The sequence below is a fragment of the Podarcis pityusensis genome (genome assembly GCF_964106645.2).
Source record: "Podarcis pityusensis genome assembly, chromosome: 17".
Classification (NCBI taxonomy): domain Eukaryota; kingdom Metazoa; phylum Chordata; class Lepidosauria; order Squamata; family Lacertidae; genus Podarcis; species Podarcis pityusensis.
In genome coordinates, this window is record NC_138042.1 from 33,814,173 (window position 1) to 33,836,880 (window position 22,708).

The 22,708-nt window shown below is 47.2% G+C and overlaps 1 protein-coding gene across 1 annotated transcript; it reads left to right on the forward strand.

Moving 5' to 3' along the window:
• The first annotated feature begins 7,177 nt into the window (after window positions 1–7,177).
• Window positions 7,178–21,722, forward strand: DUSP4 (dual specificity phosphatase 4). Its single transcript, XM_080986930.1, has 4 exons — window positions 7,178–7,840; window positions 17,678–17,814; window positions 19,909–20,128; window positions 21,067–21,722. Exons 1-4 carry the CDS (start codon window positions 7,462–7,464, stop codon window positions 21,450–21,452), a joined length of 1,122 nt encoding a protein of 373 aa, XP_080843056.1. The 5' UTR covers window positions 7,178–7,461; the 3' UTR covers window positions 21,453–21,722.
• The last annotated feature ends 986 nt before the right edge of the window (window positions 21,723–22,708 follow it).

Genomic DNA, 22,708 nt, shown 5'->3' on the forward strand with positions numbered 1-22,708 from the left:
CCCATATTATTCTGCCATGGTAAAAGCACAGTTGGGTAACTGCCTTAAGCAGTGTCTGATATATATATTCCTTCTATCACATACTCCATCAAAGTTATCTGCTGCCAAAATTAGATTAGTTCTGCTTCCGATCCTTTGGAGAAATTTGCTGTGTTCTGCTGGAGTCACAGAAATGTTTCTCAGGAATGCTGCATAAAAATCCAGCGGCTCTTGTGTAGTGCATGCAAGCACTACCAGTCATTGACATCCCAATAGATCAGTCAGTAGAGCATGAGTCTCTTAATCTCAGGGCTGTGGGTTCAAGCCCCATGTTGGGCAAAAGATTCCTGCATTGCAGAGGGTTGGACTAGATGATTCTCCTGTTCCCTTCCAGCTCTGCAATTCTATGATGCAGTGAAAGATACGCATGCAGTTTTGCAACAATGGCATACTGTATTGTGTGATCTGTAGTATTCAAAATATGGAATCCCTGAATCATCATGAGGCAAGCAGATGCATGAGTATATTTCAAGTGAACCACAAGAGTTTTAGTGGAAAAGTAATTTAAAACATGTGAATGAGCTGACATAACAAGACAAGAGAATGTCTAGTTTTAGACATATTCATGGAGGCAAGGTCCGTCCATTATTGTTTTCCAATAATTAAATGGAGCCCCCAACTTCAGAGGCAGGATATCTGTGAGTCCTGGATACATTCTGGCAATACATAATCTTATTAAAGATTTGAATTATAACATATTAGGGTTTCCATGGGCAAAAATGTACAGTCAAACTTTTAATAGAAGCTTTATATAGGGACACGGGTGGTGCTGTGGGTTAAACCACAGAGCCTAGGACTTGCCGATCAGAAGGTCGGCGGTTTGAATCCTTGCGACGAGGTGAGCTCCCGTTGCTCAGTCCCTGCTCCTGCCAACCCAGCAGTTCAAAAGCACGTTTAAGTGCAAGTAGATAAATAGGTACCGCTCCGGCGGGAAGATAAACGGCGTTTCCGTGAGCTGCTCTGGTTCGCTAGAAGCGGCTTAGTCATGCTGGCCACATGACCCGGAAGCTGTACTCCGGCTCCCTCGGCCAATAAAGCGAGATGAGCGCCACAACCCCAGAGTCGGCCACGACTGGACCTAATGGTCAGGGGTCCCTTTACCTTATATAGGGTTGCCAGATTTCAAAAAGTAAAAACCAGGACATCCCGAAAGTTGTTGAGCTTTGACTTGCGAAAGATCCAGGACAACGTGCCGCCTATCAGAAATTCCCCCGGGATGTCAATTCCACCTTTGAAATCCTGGTAATGTCCCGGAAAATCTGGACATATGGCAGCCCTACTTTATAAAAAGTTATGGTGGGCAAGAAGGAGGAGGAGGAGGAAGTAATTTCAGAATTGTGCTGTTCTTTTATTTCTTGTATTATATTTTTATTGTACAGACAAAGGACCATATGCCAGAGTGGCTAAAAAAATAATACAAAGGTCTTTAAAAAATTTAAAAACCACACAAATCATGTGAGTGAGGGAGATCCAATATGACAGTGCCAGAATAATGTGGTGAGGCTGATCTCCCCTGGCTAAGATTCTTGCTCAGACAGAAACTGTGCAATTCCTTAGGGTGAGATATTTCATTAAAATAATAACAATAAAGAAATGGTGCAATTCCTTGGTGGCTCTGTCAGCTGGCAGATGCCATTGTGCCCTTTCGCTTGTTTCCACATTCCTGGGGTGTGTGGCCATTTGGAGCAGAGTTCTGACAGGGAGTGAGAAGCAAGCTTGATCTGTCTTGCCCAACCTAGCCTGCAATCCTAACCCCACTTACCTGGGAGTAAGCCCCATTGAATTCAGTAGGATTTGCTGCTGAGTAGATACAGTTAGCCTTGCAGCCTTGGCAAGGAAGCCTTCTTCAGTAACCAAGTTATATTAACCTAGGGGTGGGGAACCTCAGGTCAGGGAGCTCAATGCGGCCCTCGAGGCCTTTCCGTCTGGCCCTTAGAACTGTCCTCAGGCCACACCAATAATTGTCCCTGCTTTGCATCCAGAGTTTTTGCCTGGCTGGAGTGTGTTGCTGAACTTTGTTCATGCCTCCTGTTTGTCTGAATGAAAGGTGTGTGTGTGTGTGTACACAAACTACCCCAGCATCCAAAGTTAAGATCTGCATTGGTTACTCTGCCTTCTTTTACCTCTTGCTGCCCACAACAGGCACAGCTCCAGTTCTTCCCTCCTTTGCGGGTTTCACTATCTGCGTGTCAAAGGCCCGAAAGGGTCAATTCCAAGCAAGAAGAGCTGGTCCAACCTCAGCGGAGTCAAGTTTGGGATGAGAAAAATGCAAGGGTTTGCATGACTATGTAATATTGATTGAGGCAGGATGCTTTTGGGTGTCATCAAACTGCCCTGGGATAAACAGCAGGCAGCAGGACAATTTCGCAAGGTCCATATTCACCAAGCACATGACAAGATGATGGCAGAGGTGATCAGGTTCGCTTTGTAAGAAGAAAAGAAAAGAGCAATGAACTTTGCTACCAGCTCCTTCGTTGTTCTTGTGATGTCTGTTTTGGGAAAATGCATCAGGAATATCTTTTCTCCCCCCTACTCCTACGGCAAAACTAAATCTACTCAAAGCATCTGCCAAAGTGAAGGTAGGAGTGCATACCTAGAGATCAGAGCTCACTCCCCACCCACTCCTGCCCCACATTTGCAGCTTGAGCTGCAAAGTTTGACGGACAATCTGGTCTTTCTCCACATGCCCCACGCTTCTCATGACCCACATTCCTCCACCTTTTCACAAATGTATCTTTAAAGGAATTTTGTAGGTTTCTGCAACCATGTCCCTTGTTGCCTTATATCTGAAAACAACAATATTGGGATCATTCTTTTTTTAAAAATTGAAATGAAATTGAAAAGTGATATGAGCTGGTGGTGAGATGTGAGAACTTAGCTGGTCACTATGGCTCAGAGTCAGCTTTTGCAGCAGACAAGCAGAACCAGTTTTCCCAGAGCTCAAGTCTGAACAGAATTAGGTATGTCTGTTGAAAGTGGGGCAATGCACTCCCAGAGTGCAGCGACTCCCTTGTTTATTTATTATTAAATTTTGGTTAATGTCAGAGTGATGTGGCTTCTAGGAACTGGCAAAAAGCTCCTTGTTCTACCACTAGCATCTCCCATACCCTCCACCATTTATGTGATGAAAATAAGGACCTTCTTCTTCTTCTTCATATCCCGCCCATCAGACTGGGTTGGCTCAGCCACTCTGGGCAGCTTCCAACATATACAAAAACATAAACTCCAACAAAAATCCAACAATGTGGAAGAGCCCACAGTCTTGAGAGCCAACCAGGAAAATATATTCTGTCACTGAGTTCACTTTTGGAGCTACCCGATTCACGATCCTCAGCCGTAATCTGCCCAGATTCTGCCCGCTTCTGTTCTTGAGTGGACCAATACAACCTAATCCATCCTGTCTCTGCCTTTGGCCAACATTTGATCTAAAAAAACCTCTGTAGTTGTGATAGCTACTGCAGCAGCACCCAGCATGGATGGGAGGAGATTAGACCCTCCGACGGTCTCTATTTTCCAGGGACAAGTCTCAGATTTACAGAAGACGGTTTCTGATTTGATCCTGGAATGCCCTGCTTTTTCTTAGGACGTCCCTATTGTCATTGGAGAAATGTTGGGAGGGTTTGGAGTTATCCAGTACCCAAGGCGCGCGCACACACACACACACACACACACACAGTGGTACCTCTGGTTACAAACTTAATTCCTTCCGGAGGTCCGTTCTTAACCTGAAACTGTGCTTAACCTGAAGCACCACTTTAGCTAATGGGGCCTCCTGCTGCCGCCGTGCCACCGGAGCACGATTTCTGTTCTCATCCTGAAGCAAAGTTCTTAACCCGAGGTACTATTTCTGGGTTAGCGGAGTCTGTGGCTCTCCCTTCTCATAAGCACCTTTCTTTACTTTCCCTGAGAGACTGATGAGAACTCTGTGCACACTATAATTACTAGGTGCGGAAAGGAACCTCCTCGCTTTGTGAAATTTCAGTACGAATCCCCGAGGTAATTACTATTATGGTGTACAAGAGAGTAACACATCACTGTGGCAAACCACGTGACTTCCTAAAACGTAACTGCTATGAATCGACCTGAACTTTCCCATCGCCTCAATAGAGTCAAAGTCGCTCCCTCGGGGAAAAAGAGCGCAAGCTATCTTATGACAGAAGTTGCAGAACAGGTGCTGAAAACATTCTCACGCACTCCGAGGTTAATAAGACAAGGCCGCAGCATGAGAGCAGGCTTTCTTCAAAGCGATAGCTGACATTTCTGTAAGGTTTGTTTGTTTATGTGTTTGTTCTGCTCTCCAAACGAAGACATATATATTGTGGGTTTAGGTCAGGAATAGCAAGGACGATAAAAAATGCACAGACACCCAGCAATTTCAGGTTTCACTTAAATCTAACCTGGCAATTAAATGTTAAGTAATGTAATATTATCTATACTGCCAGATAAGCATAGATTCTCTGCTCCTCAGAAATCCTGACTGCTTCATTTCCGTGAAAATATTTACTAAATTATGTCTTCATCCGCACACGCCTAATTCTGTTTTTTCAGTGTTTCAGGCTTTGAGCCAAAGGCAAAGAGTTATTTAGCTCTTGATGTTTGGCTTACACGCACCTAGCCAGGCAGCTCCCCAAATAAGTACCTGGAAGTATTCTTTTACTGGCTTCCTCACTATAGTCTCTAGCCAGACATCTGAGAAATATCTCAGTTTGTAGCAGCTGCAGAAACAAGGGTCGTGAAGCTCAACACTGAGTGCTTGAATGCAGCCAACTTTAAGTATTTTTAAGGACCAGTGATTTTACGGGGAGACATCTAAGTATTTGGAATGTGTCCCTGTTTGGCCTCTATCCATCGTTACTTTCTACAAAAAGATGTGCCACTTCAGAAGCCTGCCAGGAAGCCATGCCCTTTCAAGATGTCAAAATCCTTTGGAAGGTCTGTTCACATGGACTTTCGTGTGCTCATGTGATTCAGTCTCCTCATTCATGAACAAAGTGCCGCCTAGGACTGAGTGTGCCTTTAAAGTGAAATTAAGGTATTAAAAATGTATTGGGCAACATGACATCTTAATTAAATAATGCAATAGGAAGATCATCTTATCCAGGGAGTTTTTGGTGAGAAGCCAGGAGTACAGATTATTCAGTCCCACGTTCAAATCTTTTCAAGTCTCTCTTCTGACAAACTCTGAAAGCGCAGAGACCTCTGGGGTGTTTTGTTTTGTTTCGAACGATTACTGTGTCTCAGCTTAGGTCCAAATTAAAGATAACAGGAAATGTGTGTATTTTGTGTATATATATTTTTTGTTAAATAGCAGCAAATCAGGACAATTGAGTGGGGGAAACGGATAGTGGTGGGCAACTCTTTCCTAGAGTGTGGTGGCCCTGGTGAAAGCCTGTCTCCTCCAGGAGTGAGTTGTCATTGGCCCCATACTGGCAAGAAATTGGGATGCAATCCAGCCGCGAGAGTTCTAATAGCACAAGGATGGAAGACTGAAGAAACCCCAACTAAAGAATCATGGCAAGAAAAATTGATGGACTATGCAGAACTGGCAAAACTGACATATAAGCTACGGGACGAGGCTAACTGTGACTTTAAAGATGAATGGGAACCCTTTACAAAGTATCTGAAGATGCAACAAAGCGAACTGGACTTCTTGGCTGGCTTTGAATAAACATTCACAAACTTTTTGTTGATAATAATCAGCTAAATAGTTTGAGGATCTATACAACTTTGTAACATGCAGAAAACAGCAGTCTCAGAGAAACCAAAGACTAGATCTGAGGGAAGCCGGGGGTTGGGGTTGGGGTGGGTGGGTTTTGTGTGGGAGGGTGGGGGGAGGGAGGAAAAATGGGGGGGGGGGGAATAAGGATGATATGTTTTTGGATAATATGTTTTGTTTTAATTTTGAATAATTTTTTTTTTTTAAAGAAAGAAATTGGGACACAATCTACTATTGGGACGCAAATCTAAATTTGGCTGGATGTGGACTAGGCAAAATTTGGCATCATGAGAAATCAATGAAATAAACAATAATAAGATTTATTCAGTCTCAGGTTCAAATCTTATTATTATTTTATAGGACAGTACTTTAAAATATTAATGATTAAGTGGTAAACAATAAAATGCAAGACCAACAAATATAACCAGTCAGCAGTGGGGGTTTTTTATGGACAACCCTAAGTTGTTGTGCTTTTTTTAGGGGGGAGCCAAAGATGTTTTGGGGGGGGGAACAAAAACTTTTTGGGGGGAGGGGAACGCTTCTCCTCCCAATTGCCCCGCCGCCGGCATGGCTGCGGCCCCATTACAACGTCGCCTCCATCGTGCTGCCCGAAGCCTGACACTACTGCTACAAAGAGGTGGCGGAACTCAGTTCTGGCTGGGGGGAAAAACACCACCCTGCCAATCAGTAAAGTATTATAAATACTATTTAATACGACTAGAATAGACTGGAAAAAGTCGAGCTACTATCCTAACCATGCCCCATGGAATTCTGTTGCTTTAAATCCCAGGTAAGTGGCGTTTGGACTGTAGTATCTAACCCAGGAATGCTGAGAATTTTAGAAACGTGGATCGAAAAGTAAAGATTGGCGACACATGACTGATGTCAGGGCGGAAGTTACTCGACAGATGGAAGGGCCAAGTCCTCCGCCGCTTCCCACTTCACTGGAAGCGGCTTTTTCCTGTTTAAAAAGGGTGACGATGTACCAATTCGGGCCTCTCATTTCTACCGGAGAAGCGCCCCGCCACATGCAAGTGCGCGCGCCCATTAGAAAGCCAAAAATACAGTAACCCCAAACCCGGCGCCAGGATGTGCGCGCAGCTGAGGCCGTGACCCGGCGCTGCTTTCCACGAAAAACCGAAGGGCTTTCCTGAGAAACTTGACGCAGCAGCAAACAAACGAACGAACCAAGTGCCAGAATGACAGAGAAAGCCAGGAAGCGGCCCCTTCAGTTGCTTGGGTGTTCCCTTTTTCCGCCGCCCCTCCGCGCTCGGCTTCCCATTCACAAAGCCTGGGGCCGCCGCCAGTAGAACGCGCCTCCTTCCTTTCCCTCCCGCCCCTCCTCCTCCTGTATTATTATTATGAATGGAACGCGCGCACAAGCGCCGGGGCCGCGTTCGATTCCTCCCATTGTGACGTCGCGCGTTCCATTCAAGGCGAGCGGAGGCAAGAATGGGGCCCGGCGGCGGGGAGAGGGAAAGCCGAGCCGGGAGGGCGGGGCGAGGTAGTAAAAGCGACCCTCCCACGCGCTCCGGAGGGCGCGCGGCCAGCACCGCCGTCGCCACCAGCGGCAGCAGCAGCAGCAGCAGCAGCAGCTGCGCTTCCTTCTCCGCGGCCGCGCTAGGGCTGCGCGCAAGAGGAGCGCGCTAAGGCCCGTGTCCCGCAGCAGGAGGGAGAGGGAGGGAGGTTGCGCGGCGGCGGCGGCCATGGCGGAGCTGCGCGAGATGGAGTGCGTGGGGCTGCAGCGCCTCCTGCTCGGCGGGGGCTCCGGCCAGGGCGGCAAGTGCCTCCTCTTGGACTGCAGGCCTTTCCTGGCGCACAGCGCGGGCCACATCCGCGGCGCGCTCAACGTGCGCTGCAACACCATCGTCCGGCGCAGGGCCAAGGGCTCCGTCAGCCTGGAGCAGATCCTGCCGGCCGACGACGAGGCGCGCGCCCGCCTCCGCTCGGGGCTCTACTCGGCCGTGGTGGTGTACGACGAGCGCAGCGGGCGGGCGGACGCGCTGCGGGAGGACAGCACCGTGGCGCTGGTGGTGCGGGCGCTGCGCCGGGACGCGCAGCACGCCGACATCTGCCTGCTGAAAGGTGAGCGGGCACCTTCCTTAATTGGCTGAGGGTTTTATTTATGTTAAGTGGTGAATTAATAGGTTTAATTTCATAATGTGAAGATCTAAGGATGTTAATGTTTAAATTTTACAAGAACTGTGGTTTGGAAAACCGTTAAAAGGATATGCAGTGAAATCCAACCAAGGGGAAGCGAGGAAGTCACTTAACAATGTTAATAAGTGTAATTTTCAATAAGGATATGATTTATTTATTTTTTGTCTTATGTGTTTGTTTGTTTATAATGTTGTGAAAACCAATAAAAACATTTTGGGGGAAAAAATGAAAGGTGAGCAGGGGTGGCCCAAGACCTCCGGGGAGAAGGAGTTGCGCAGACCCAGCCGAGAGCACGCAAGAATGGGTCACTGCTGTTAACCAGAAGGTTGGTGGTTCGAGACCACCCAGGGGTGGCTGTGAGCAGGATTCCTGCATTGCAGGGGGTTGGACTAGATGACCCTTGGGGTCCCTTCCAACGCTACCATTCTGTGAATCGTGCCTGCGCACTTCTCTCTGACACCCGTGTTGCCCAGCAAGAGCGCCTCTTAGGGCAATGCGTGTCTCCCACCACATGCGACTCCCATTTCAAGCCCTGAGAGTGGGAGCTTCCCGACCTGGCTTGAACCCCGGGAACAACACTCTTTCGTTAAGTCATTGGAGGTAGGGCTCAGATTGGCTCCCCAACCCTCGCCGCCAAACTGCGCGGGCGATCCCTTCCCCATGCAGGCAGCTCCACCTAGTAGGAAGAGATTTCTTTCGGCAAGAGACAGCCTTGATTCTGTCCTTTGTGTGCAGCGCCGTGCACTCTGCGTGTGCCATGCATTAGTGGCGCAGGTTCCGTCACCGTGAGGTTTCGCACCCATTCCTCCCTCCCTCAGATGTGGTTCTTAAATACTATGCAATACTCAGAAAAAAGAGGGAGTTTTTATCACCCTCTTGCAACCTCCTTCACATCCGTCCCAGCCAGGGATTCCGGTAGCGGGAGTCTCCTTCATGGTCCCTCCTGGTGTGGTCTCTGGAAACAGTAGACTGAATTGTGTCCGGAGATTGTTTCCTGCCCATCTGACCTGTCATCTGGGCTTTTTGTGTCTGTGTGTGTGTGTGTGTGCATGAAGGCTGCTGGTGACCTTTTGAACTGCAAAAGCTCTGGGTGGGTGGAAAGATCCTGGTTTATTGTCCCAGGAACAGCCTCTCCCTTCTCTGGACTTAGGAATGCATCCTCAAGGATAAAAAAAAAAAAGGAACAAAGCAACACACAGCCTTGAGGCCATGCCTGGGTATATGTATTCATGTGCCCTGGAAGGATATTTGCACCAGTTTCTGTAGAAAAATGGCACCAGCTCCTGAGAACGATGTAGAGGAAGCATTGCAAGCTAGTGGAGGATTTTTCTTATTTTGCAAACGTGCAAAGCTGCGTTTATAACCCTGGTCAGGGCCTAACCTTTTAATGGAGGCCGTGTTTTGAATTCCGCAAGGGCTGAGAAGCATCCATAGCTAGCCTAGGCTGTCTTTGGCTGATGAGTCTTTTGCCTCCTCTTCCTACAGCAGAGGGACCAGCTCATCTTCTCCCCCTGGGGCATCTCAGCTGCTCCCTCCCAGTTGCCTGTGCGTCCTGCCTTAGGGACCTCTGCTGCTTACTCACATGCGACATGCTTTGGGGACGAAGATGGATTTGCAGGCAGGAGCTATGCTGGAGGGCTGGTGATCTGGCCTCCTTGTGCCTATCCCTGATCTGTTCTGTCAGATACAGTGTGGTCCATTCAGCCAAATATTGTTGCCTTTTGACCAACCTTGGGCCCAGGTATTTCCTGGAAAGGTATGAGCTATGGTCTCTCTCTGTGTTTCAAGTCACTTTTGAGATTGAGGTTGGCTCAGAAATAAACAAATACCTGGTTGTGATCTTAAGCCAGTGGTTTGCAAAGATTGTGCTGAACATTGCTGCTCTGGCAGTCTGCGAAGAACAAGCAGTACATATCTTCTTCCTTTTCGCCTATACCCCATGATGCTTGAAAATTCTGACTACATCCTTATGGTCTAAATCAGGCATAGGCAAACTCCGGCCCTCCAGATGTTTTGGAACTACAATTCCCATCATCCCTGACCACTGGTCCTGCTGGCTAGGGATGATGGGAGTTGTAGTCTCAAAACATCTGGAGGCCCCGAGTTTGCCTATGCCTGGTCTAAATATTTCTGGAATTTAGTTGTTGCAGAAAACATAGCACGTAAGTTACAGGTCTGTGGGACAGGGAGAGCCACATAATTTCTATTCAGTATGGTGGGATTTTATTTCATATAGTTTCGTTTTAGATTTACATGTGTCTCGCCACGTGACATCTAGAGAAATATGGTTGTCATGATTTTCGATTGAGTGTTGCTATTTAATATGTTTAGGTTTGGTATGCAATGCTTTTAGTTGGAGACGTTATTGAACTTTTGCTCTTGTTTACCTGTCTCTGTGGTTCCATAATAATTTGAAAATGAATAAAAAATACATGAAAAAGAAGATTCCGATTTAAAACTATGATGCCATATATCCAGATTATTGGTTTCTTTCGGGGCTTTCACTGCATCAGCTTTTACTGCTGAAGAGGCAAGCTGCTGTTCTGTTTTATATTTTAGCATTTAAAAATGATTAGTGGGCTTCCTGCTTTAGCACGTGGTAAAACCAAACAAACCTAGCGTTTTCCTCCAGTTGTTTTAATTGCTGTGTTGGGGACTGCCTCAGTGTATACTGGGGGCTAGAGGTGGTCCTAGATTGGGTAATTGACTGCTCCGAAAGATTGGGTCAAACAAAATAACAAAAGATCCTTTGCAATTTCAATTGGGCTCAAGGACACAGTTGGATTTTGAGTGAGTGCTGTGGGCACCACTCTCTCCTTCCCTCTGTTATCACCTCCCCTCCTCTCCCGGAAAACTCATGCTCACACACATAACTTTTCTTTCTTTACAATTCCAAGCGATCTTGGTAAATATCTGATCTGGTAGCTTAATCTGAGTCTTGAAAAGCAGGAAGAACAGAGAGAGGAAGTGGGAAAGAAGGCCACTATTCTCACTTCCTCTTTCAGCTCTATGTACTTTTCAAAGGAGAAAGAGATAACCACCTATCACCAAGTGGGGAGGGGGGGGCTCTGAGACTTTGCTGGTGGGAGACTTTAAAGCTGCCCTTATGTTCACAGATTCCCCATTGGCAACCCCAATTGGTTTGGTACAGAGGCAAAAAAAACAATGCTGTCCAGGGTTGTAAAGACTGCGGAGAGAATAATTGGGTGCACTCTTCCCACCTTAGATCAAATCTATGCTGCCAGGTGCCATAAGAAAGCGGCAGAGATAGCGCAGGATAGTACGCACCCCGGAAATGATCTCTTTCAGCTTCTGCCTTCTGGAAGAAGGTACAGGGTTATAAAGGCCAGGACTAGCCGCCTGAGAAACAGTTTCTACGCAAATGCAATTCTGGTTCTAAATGCAGCATAAGGGGTCTCTATAGTATAGTGTATTTTAAAATGGGGTTTCAGAGTTTTTAGGGGGGTTTGAATGTTTTATGTAGTTTTTCAGTTTCATTGTTCTGCATGGGACAATGACAATAAAGATATCGTATATATTTAAGTGCAAAAACAAACTTGCCTGTTACGGCAAGTAACAATAAACCATATTCCAACAAATACAATGAATTATCACAATTTTTAGCCATGTTAGCGGCTGTTTCTGTGAATGATTCGCTTATTCAGTTTGCCTTTTGCTTTTATGCTTAAAAATTACGGTCAGACTAGAGTTACAGAAGTAGGGAAAGAGGTAGAAATAGAAATAAGTTGTATTATACAGAGACAAACAAAAGTCAGCTTTGAAAGGCATTTGTGCGGAGATTAATTTTTCAAGCATGATGGCTCCTTTGGATATTTGACCGTCAAGTAATAATCAGTGGACAATATTTGATCAGCCAAGTGACCAGTGTGCAAATCTCGGGTGATCATCCAGATCGCTGTTTAAGTTTTGGTGTCTTAGGGCGATGGATTTGTCACTTAACCCGTGAATCAGCTGAGGGGCTGTTGCTCTGAAGCTCCATGGAATGCCTTCCTTTCTTTCCTTTGACTCAATAGGAAACAAAGTCTTACAGAGTGCACCATGTGCCGGAGATTGCTGGAAAATTGTGACACCACCATGAATGGGTGAAAAATAATGGAAACGCTTGTGATTGCAACAGTCGTACGCAAGTGCAATTAAAACGTTTTGGGTGTTGATAAGGCCAGATCTGGGATAGATCAAGGGCAGAGTGGTTTGAAAATCCCCAAATATTTCAGAGTAATTTATATTAACAGCAGCACACAGAGGCCTGCCCCCGCACTATTCATGCTTCACAGCGGTATAAAGTTTAAACTGAGTGTTCTCTCAACCGAAGCAGATAATTAAATGAGTCTTAAAAAATTTGATACACATCACAAGGAATGTATTTCAGCTTGTTCAGCTATCATTATCTGTAGTTTGGCAATGATGCTCTAGTGACAGGTCCCAATCTTAAATGCTGTCGTACATTTTGAAGCTAAGAATAAACCAAGAATCAACTGAGATTATTTTTTAAAAAAATATATGGTTGCCACCCAGTTTAAAATCTTGGAAACTAGAGAGGTGCATGAATAAGAGTTTGAGTGGTTTCTTCAGAAACTTTGCATCTTGTGGGCTGGGACTAACAGCATTGGAAATACAGTAATGTTCAAATTTGCACAGTTCACATAATTTATTCAGGACACTGAAATTGGTTCAGCTTGCCTGGGTACAGAATTTGATCTTTAAGTATACAGCAGTACACACAACCCTGTTTATATCTGCCCAAGTTAAAGGGCTTTTTTTTTTTAATTGGAGAGTAGTAAATGGAGCAAATAGAGTCTCTTGTTAAGGGACGCGGGTGGTGCTGTGGGTTAAACCACAGAGCCTAGGACTTGCCGATCAGAAGGTCGGCGGTTCAAATCCCCGCAACGGGGTGAGCTCCCGTTGCTCGGTCCCTGCTCCTGCCAACCTAGCAGTTCGAAAGCACATCAAAGTGCAAGTAGATAAATAGGTACCGCTCCAGCGGGAAGGTAAACGACATTTCCGTATGCTGCTCTGCTTCGTCAGAAGCAGCTTAGTCATGCTGGCCACATGACCCGGAAGCTGTATGCTGGCTCCCTCGGCCAATAAAGCGAGTTGAGCGCCGCAACCCCAGAGTTGGCCACGACTGGACCTAATGGTCAGGGGTCCCTTTACCTTTAGAGTCTCTTGAACATCTTACTGAATAAATCTTCCTTACTCAGGCTGGTGCATTTTGTTTGTTAGTTGGTTAGCCAGTTCAACAGTCACACAAAGTACTTCTGTTTGCAGTCATGCAATCCTTTGTATGTTTGGTACCTAGTTAGATCACCCTTGGAGAATCATCCCTCCCTGCCCCAAAATTTTTATTTAATTTAAAAATTCAGTGGACAAATAAAATGAAGGGGAAAAACAAAAAAGAAAAAAGTGCTTGCAGCTGATAACAATACAATAAATGGGTATATTAGTAGTAGGACTATTCCAAGGAATGTAAAATTATTAACAAGTCATGCTAATTTTTATAAATGCATTCCAAATATCATTATATTTATCCATACACAATCTGCATCTAAAAGCAGTCTTGTTCGTATGTTGAGAGAGTTATCGTATCTTCTATCAGTTGATCAAAGGAGGCCATAGTATTATCTCCAATGAATCAATATCAGTCTTTTGGCTGCTGTCAAACCTCCCTTTGTTGGTATGTGGTTTAGGATAATACTACCTTTGGAGAATCATGTGTCCATGAGAGTCATGAGACCACTGGATTGCTGTTCTCTACACAGAAAGGTTCATGTAACCCAAGTACTGAGTGCACTCATTTGCATGCAGAATGCCAAGCAAGAAATTGATGGTTAGGTTTTGCATGGCGAGGCCCTGAGCACCACCCCATGTCTTTGATAATGAAACATACAGGCACCAATATTTTGGGTTAATGGGATAAATAAGGCCACAGGTTTATTGGTTACAGATGTGAGTGGTATTGGCTTAGGCACTGGAACTGAACTGGCTATATCTGACTCCCGCCCATCATGCAGGTAGTCTCCTAAGGGTCAACCATCAGTAGGGGGAGCCCTGTTGATGTACATCAACTGCGAGCTCCCACAGGTTCCCCGATGGGGTCGTGGCATGGCCCTAGCCCATACCCGGGCTTCAGACAGGACCCACACCCCGGATCCCTTTAAGGAAATACCCTTAAAGAGGAGCAGCAAGTGAAGGCCACAACCTCCCCTCCCATCAACCAGGTTTACCAATGCCTAACCGCCAAACGCGGTTGACGTGGGTGGCACTGTGGGTTAAACCACAGAGCCTAGGACTTGCTGATCAGAAGGTCAGCGGTTCGAATCCCCATAACGGGGTGAGCTCCCGTTGCTCAGTCCCTGCTCCTGCCAACGTAGCAGTTCGAAAGCACTCAAAGTGCAAGTAGATAAATAGGTACCACTCTGGCGGGAAGGTAAAAGGCGTTTCCGTGTGCTGCTCTGGTTCACCAGAAGCGGCTTAGTCATGCTGGCCACATGACCCGGAAGCTGCACGCCGGCTCCCTCAGCCAATAAAGCGAGATGAGTGTCACAACCCCAGAGTCGGTCACGACTGGACCTAATGGTCAGGGGTCCCTTTACCTTTAACCGCCAAACCTTACAAAGTTGTGACGATTGCTACAAGGCAGGCGAAAACCACATGGCTGGTGCCAATTTGTCAAGTGGGAAAATTCCTACTGGGCCCCCTCAACAGGCGACCAACCGTAGTCCATAGCAAGGCCAAGATGGCGAACGCATGAAAATAGGGTGGGAGGGTGGGAGATCCGATGCAGGAGCCTTGTGGACATTTAAGTCCGGTAAGCCACGCCCCACGGTCAACCCGATTGGTCGGCTGTGGGGTGTGATATGGGCGGCATCGCCACGCCCCCCGCTGTACATGGGGACTGCTCGTGGCCAGTCTGCAACTCCGGCCCCTTGGGAAGGTGAGCGGTTTTCCCAGAACAAAGTTTCTGATCTTTGTGGGAACGAAGGATGTTGAGGGCTTGGTAAAAGAGGAATGCATGAAATGTGGAGACAGACTGGAAGAAGACATTTCTATGGTAGAAGTATTGAGGGCCAAGGGCTGCAAGAAAGGTGGAAGTGTTGAATGGAAAGAAAGAAACAACAATCTTTATTACGGTCCAGAGACCCAACAAATCGTTACAAAGCAACACACAATTCATACAGCCTACCTCCAGGTTAAACAAGCATTTTGTTCTGAATATAGGCATCATTGGTTCTTGTTGAATGGAATTTGCAGGATTCTTTGGAGTGTGTTGGTTAGGTCCAGTTCCCCAACCCTCCACACCAATAGTGGGAGGTGTGTTGGAACAAGGGAGACCAGGACATCTTTTGAATGGGACCTCAATGTTTTTAAGGGGGGGGAGAGACTTCAAACAATGATTTGGGAACCCCCAAATTAGGATAGGGAATGTGTGTGTGTGTGTGTGTGTGTGTGCATGCAATATTTGTTTTCAACAACGAAGCTTAAAGCAGTTTACAGAATGAAAATTTTAAATGCCTATTAAAAATAAATAAAACTTCAGAACATATAGAAATGAACGAGCAAAAGGGAAGTCCCTGAAGGAAAAAGTGTAGATACTTGAAAGGGCCTCGTGTGGTTTGTGAGTCAGCTGAATGCAGCAGACCAGCCAGATAGGACCCTGATAAGTGCAGTGTTTGTACCTGTTTGATATGGCAAGAATAGAGAGATTCCACAGCACTCCATCAATCATGCTATGCAGCTCTTGTGATACTGGGCTGATGAGCTTATGAAGTCACATATCGTGACTGTCTTGCACTGTGATCGAAGTGGGACTTCTGCCCCTGCTCCAAAAATATCCAGGGGTGATACTAATCAAGGAATGTGAGCATTTTTGCCCGAAGGCTAGGTTTGTGAGTGTGCTAAAAAGGTTCGGATTGACAGATGGAGAGTTGGCATGCTAGCCAGCCAGCTTTTGTGCTTGTCATTGAGCCCCATCGCCTTCCTCAAGTCCTCTGGCAGCTGTAGAGAACTCTGAAAATGGGTGAGTGAGACAGTGGCCTCCCTCCTCCCAAGTTCTCTTGCATGCTTCTTCTTCTTCTTTGGCAATCACACGTAGCCGATTGGGAAAGAAGGAATTAGCAACAGCAACCAGAACGGAATTTTACTTTTGACTATAGAGTGGTACCTCAGGTTAAGTACTTAATTTGTTCCGGAGGTCCGTTCTTAACCTGAAACTGTTCTTAACCTGAAGCACCACTTTAGCTAATGGGGCCTCCTGCTGCCGCTGCGCAATTTCTGTTCTCATCCTGAAGCAAAATTCTTAACACGAGGCACTATTTCTGGGCTAGCGGAGTCTGTAACCTGAAGCGTCTGTAACCTGAAGCACCTGTAACCCGAGGTACCACTGTATTACCAACACACTCTTTCGACAAAAAATAAAATAAAACATAGTCGAACCACGGGCACCTTTTAGACTATGTCGTTGTCCAAGCTAAAGATCACTGTGATGTGGTCCTTACCAGAGCTATTATGAGTGCCAATGACTGCTGAACAGATTAATACGTTCCACAGCGGCTATTAAGATCTTGCATGCACCATAGAACTGAGACCAAATTCATGCAGGGCTTTGGGGACAAAGCAACAACCAACAAACCTATGGTCACGTAAAGCATACTCCATAAACACATGAGACGTAACCGGCTGTGTTCTTGGATAAATAAGATATACGATTCATAGTATCAAATTGTAAATTTCAACAGAAGTAACTCATAAAGTTCAACCAACGAACAAAGCAGAAGACCCAGTGGATCAGATCATTCTATAGTCAGTTCATTTGGGGACAAGCAGGAGTGACACGAGGGGCTATCACTGCTTTTTTCTCTTCTTCAAATCCAAAGCAAGGTCTTCCTGTGCTTTCAAGGTCTTCCTGTGCTCTCTGCATGTGCTGGAGAAGACACCCAGCGCACAAATTCCTCCCGCCCCAAGTTAACTTCCCGTTTGCAGTAAAACGCCATGTGTTGAGCCAAGCAGTGGCGTTCCAAGGGGGCGGACTGGGCCGCTCCATGTGCCATTCCAAAAGGGGGAGGGACAAAATGCCGACCCCCGATCAGCGGCACCCCGGGGCACGCGCTGTTCACCATGCACCCACCGGGCAGCGCACCACGCCCCCTGGGATGAGTGCCGCTCCAGGTACCGGAGCAGGTTGCTTTGCCTCTGGGGCCAAGCCCTTTGAATGCAGCAGGATCAGTCCCCAGAGGGGAGAGAGGAGCTGTTGGCCACCTGGCAGCTGGATTTGTGGGCCTCTCAGCAGGTGACCTGTGGATGTGGAGAAAACAGCACTTTTTGTTAAAAGATGGATAGCGTTCGAGACCTCAGCGATAAGCAGCCTGGTCGGTGGGAAACTGTGAAGTCATCCGTAGTAAATAGAGCTTGGACAATATTTGAAAATGCAACGTTGGATTCAGTGTTAGAAATTAGCCAGGTGCCAGGCGCGTTTTGCGACTGCCATGGGTCCCATTGCAAGCGCATGGAGATCTCTGGCATCTCCATCTGAAGCAGGTAAGCAGAAGAGGTTATTTATTGCATTTATAGGAAGTACATGGTTCACCCACCTCCTCAGTTAAGCCCTACAACGACCCTGCGAGGAAGGTTAAGAGGCTGCGATTGGCGCAAGGTCACCCAATGAGCTTCACGACCGATTGGGGGTTTGAACCCTGATCTCCCAGGTCCAGCACTCTTAACACTGTGATGCTGCTTATCTTTCAGGCGGCTATGAGAGGTTTCACTCGGAATATCCGGAATTCTGTGCAAAGACAAAATCTCCGACTGCTGCGTCCGTTGTGGCGACCGCAGAGTTCCTTGAGCACAGCTGCAGCTCCTGTGGGACACCGCAACACGATCAGGTTGGCTTTCCGGGGCTTATATCCGTTTAAACCCTCGTTCTTGTCAGAGACCCTTGTCTGAATTGGCAATATGAATTCAGTCTCCTGGTTGGTGTATTATCCGTAAGAATCAAAGACAACCTGTCTGTCCTTAAAACAACAGAGGTCTGGTTTTGCACTTTGAACAGGATCCCCGAGCCCTGGAGAATCTGTTCTCCATCGGAGTATTTTAGAAGTGGCGAAATGGCCTGGCCTAATTTGGATAGTGGGGACGCGGGTGGCGCTGTGGGTTAAACCAGAGCCTAGGACTTGCCGATCAGAAGGTCGGCGGTTCGAATCCCCGCAACAGGGTGAGCTCCCGTTGTTTGGTCCCTGCTCCTGCCAACCTAGCAGTTCAAAAGCATGTCAAAGTGCAAGTAGATAAATAGGTACCGCTCCGGCGGGAAGGTAAACAGTGTTTGCATGCGCTGCTCTGGTTCGCCAGAAACGGCTTAGTCATGGTGGGCCACATGACCAGGAAGCTGTCTGCAGACAAACGCCGGCTCCCTTGGCCAATAAAGCGAGATGAGCGCCGCAACCCCAGAGTCGGTCACGACTGGACCTAATGGTCAGGGGTCCCTTTACCTTACTAATTTGGATAGTATAAGAACATGGATCAGGCCCATGCAGTCCAGCCCCCGGTTCTCACAGTGGCCAGTTGGATGCCAGTGAGAAACCAGCAAGCAGTTCCCGACTATACGTTGTGTGTGGCTGTACTAGTTCTCCCCATTCTTACTTTGTAAAAAGATGCCACTCTAATGTGGTGGTGTCCAAGTAATGCAGATGTGCATCTGGCCATGTGTCTTTCAATCCAGCAAGGAGAATGTCCAGGAACCTTCTTTTGTATATAGATCTCCCTTGCTGGGAGAAGGTGTACACCTATTGTTGTCTGCTGAACAATGAAGATGTTTTGGTACACTGTTTGGATGCAGTGGCTTCTAGTCTAGCCATGGAGCCATAAGGTTGCATCCACCCAACCAAGTTATGCTTGGCGTAGACCTACTATAATTAGGGAGCCTAAGTTAGTCATGTCCATTAATTTCTAGCTCCCGAGGGTGACTAACGTGGGAGACAGTCAATAGAGATTGTTATTTCTCGTGTGGGTGTTACTGTCATGCTGGCTGACACACAGTCGTAATTCAAGAGTGCATGGTGTAGGGATTTGAACTTGGTGGCCTTCCTTTGCTTAGGAGTAGAGCAGGGATAGCCTAGCCAACACCCTCCAGATATTGTAGGTTACACCTCTCATCAGCTCCAGCCAGCACCCCCAGTCGTCAAGGACAGATGATGGAAAATGCAGTTCACAACATCTGGAGATCTTTGGAGTGGAATCTCCCAGGCCTTCCGGAACTAAAATTTTGTGGAAATGAACAAAGAACCTGCAAGTGTAGTTGCATGAATCAAAAGGGCTAGGTTTTATTAGGAGAGTTCAGATTTTCAATGAAGAGCAATGTTAAAAAGTTTCAGAATGGACAGCTTGGCAAAACTATTATTAAGTGACTCTAAAGCCAGTTAACCTTGCTGCAGGCGTGCTGTCAGCAAGTGACACAGAGTCTTGTTTGGGATAGCGGCATAATGCTCTCAAGAGAGACAGATGCCCAAGACCTGATTAGAAATTGTGCGCTCACCATTACTCAGCAAGCTAAATTGCATCACTAAATGCAATTCAGAGTGATATTCCTGCTGCACCCTTTTTGTTTTGTGTTTTTGCTCAGTCACCGTAAGCCTACAGAATATATAACACCACATGGTATAGCCAACTCCATTTCAAACCAGGCCCTCCACAGGTTTGAGGGGGGAAAGCTGGGGTCCCACAGCTTTAAGATCAGAAAGCTTCAAACGTAATGCTATTGTGAATCTCTGGCGACGATTGAGAATCACTAGAGAACTGCTTATTTGTCCCTGTTTTGAGTCCAGTAATGTCACTGGCATTCGCCAGATGTGTTTTGTGGAGCTCATGAATTCTGTGAGCATCACGCATCTCTGCCTGTTCCTTTTCCTGTTGGGGCTTCTCCCTCTCTCAGTCATAGTGATCCCTCTCTTTTCTCCTTTCTTGCTTCCCCTTCCGGAGAGCAGGGTGGCCCCGTGGAAATCCTTCCGTTCCTCTTCCTTGGCAGCGCACATCACGCCGCCCGGAGAGACATGCTGGACGCCTTGAGGATCACCGCCTTGTTGAATGTTTCCTCGGACTGCCCAAACCACTTTGAAGGACATTTTCAATACAAATGCATCCCAGTGGAAGACAACCACAAAACCGACATCAGTTCCTGGTTCATGGAAGCGATTGAATACATAGGTACGTTCATCTTGGCAGGTTGGGTGGTTGAGGCAGAGATAGTGGGACACAGGCTTCAGAACCGAAGCTTGTGGGTCCAGCTCCAAACGGTGGAGCAAATGTTCAGGTCTCTAGCTACTAGAGTAAACTAGAGTAAATTTACAGACTATTTGAAAAATAATTGTGATGAACAGATTACGCTAGTAGGTTTGCAAGAAGTTTAGTAAGGTGAATTATTTGAAATATTGCAAAAAAAGACAATGAGGAGAATTATTGGTTAAAGATAATTAAAGGTAATACGAAATTAAGAAATGCATAAGAAGTGATAAGAACGGAAAATCATCAGAGGTGTTGACGGAAGTCCAAAGAAAACATTGTATAAGATGAGAAGTTTTGTTGTATGAATGATAATTACAGTGGTACCTCAGGTTAAGTACTGAATTCGTTTCGGAGGTCTGTACTTAACCTGAAGCACCACTTTAGCTAATGGGGCCTCCCGCTGCTGCTGCGCCACCGGAGCACGATTTCTGTTCTCATCCTGAAGCAAAGTTCTTAACCTGAGGTAATATTTCTGGGTTAGCGGAGTCTGTAACCTGAAGCGTATGTAACCTGAAGCGTATGTAACCCGAGGTGCCACTGTAATATGTTAAAAACTTATACAGTGGTACCTCGGGTTAAGCATTTAATTTGTTCCGGAGGTCTGTTCTTAACCTGAAGCACCACTTTAGCTAATGGGGCCTCAGGCTGCCGCTGCGCCACCGGAGCACGATTTCTGTTCTCATCTTGAAGCAAAGTTCTTAACCTGAAACACTATTTCTGGGTTAGCGGAGTCTGTAACCTGAAGCGTATGAAACCCGAGGTACCACTGTATATCCTTGCACAGTCCTGGCTGTCGAAGGATTCTTGCCTGTTGACATTGCTTCCTCCCTATTCTGACCTTTCTGCTTTGCTCCCCCCAGACTCCGTGAAGGCCTGTCACGGCCGCGTCCTAGTGCACTGCCAAGCTGGCATTTCCCGATCGGCGACCATCTGCCTGGCCTACCTGATCATGAAGAAGCGGGTGAAGCTCGAGGAAGCCTTTGAGTTTGTCAAGCAACGCCGGAGTATCATCTCCCCCAACTTCAGCTTCATGGGACAGCTCCTCCAGTTCGAGTCCCAGGTTCTGGCTACGTCGTGCGCCGCCGAGGCCGCCAGCCCGTCGGGGACGCTGAGGGAAAGGGGGAAGAGCTCCTCCACGCCCACCTCCCAGTTCGTCTTCAGTTTCCCGGTCTCGGTGGCTGTGCACTCCACTGCCGGCAGCCTCCCTTACCTGCCCAGCCCCATCACCACTTCTCCCACTTGCTAGAGGCGGCCTCTGTGGGTTGCGCCCGGGGGTGACCCAAGGACAGAAAGCCGGGCAGCCCCGTTGGCCACCGATCATGGCAATAACGTACTCTGCCCACCCAGCAGCCAATCAGAGTCCACCCAGAGACAGAGCAATAATAGCTACCCTTGCAGCTGGAATATTCGGGTGGGGAGAGGGAGGCGGCTGCAGCATGTCTTTTTGTGGCAAGATGACTTACCTCATTTTTTTTAAGTATATATATAATATATAAAAACGTTTGAAATTGTGAAATCGTCACGTTCTGGTGTGTGGGGAAGAGTGAGGGAGACGCACGCCTTGAGACAGGAGGAGGGACTTCACTGTGTTGCCAATGTTCCTCTTGGTTCCTGGTGCGTATATGAGGCCTACAGCGTGGGGTTTGAGGCCACAGCTTCTCAAAGTGCCTGGTCTTTGGTCGCTGCTGCTATTATTTCTTATTATTATTTATTAAGAGGCCCAGGGTGGTTTTGAAGTAGGAGAAAGGGGTGGCTATTACCTCACAAAGCCGTTCTTGGATTCCACCGAAGCAGCTCTGTGTAAAAATAATCAGATCGAAAATGGCTTCTGTTTTGGCCAAGAGTAACAAACACACTTGTTTATGAAATGTTGGTGTGGAGCTGGAATCCACCATATTCAGTGTGGAATTTCCTCATGGTTGGCACTTTCAGTTACCGTATTTTTTGCCCTATAGGGCGCACTGGCCCATAGGACGCACCTCGTTTTTTTTTGGGGGGGGGAATGAATAAAAAAAATTTATTTCCCCCCCCCCAGCCCCCTGAACAGGCTGCTATCCGCAAGCCTTGCAAGCCCGGCGGGAGTTCCCACGGGCTCGCAAGGCTTGCGGATACCTGCGCGAAGCACAGGGTGCCCTCCGGAGGGCGCCCCATGCTTCGGGCTGCAGGCTGCTGCCCGCAAGCCTTGCGAGCCCGGCGGCAACTCCCACCGGGCTCGCAGACACCTGCGCGAAGAACTCCTGTTCCTGCGGGAACTCCCGCCAGGCTCGCAAGGCTTGCGGATAGCTTCCTGAAGCCTGGAGAGCGAGAGGGGTTGGTGCGCACCGACCCCTCTCACTCTCCAGGCTTCAGTGAAAGCCTGCATTCGCCCCATAGGATGCACACACATTTCCCCTTCATTTTTGGAGGGGGAAAAGTGCATCCTATAGGGCGAAAAATATGGTACTTGCCTAAACAGTGCCCTTCCAGCATGCATTGGAAGGAAAATTGCTTAACCCCTGGTTT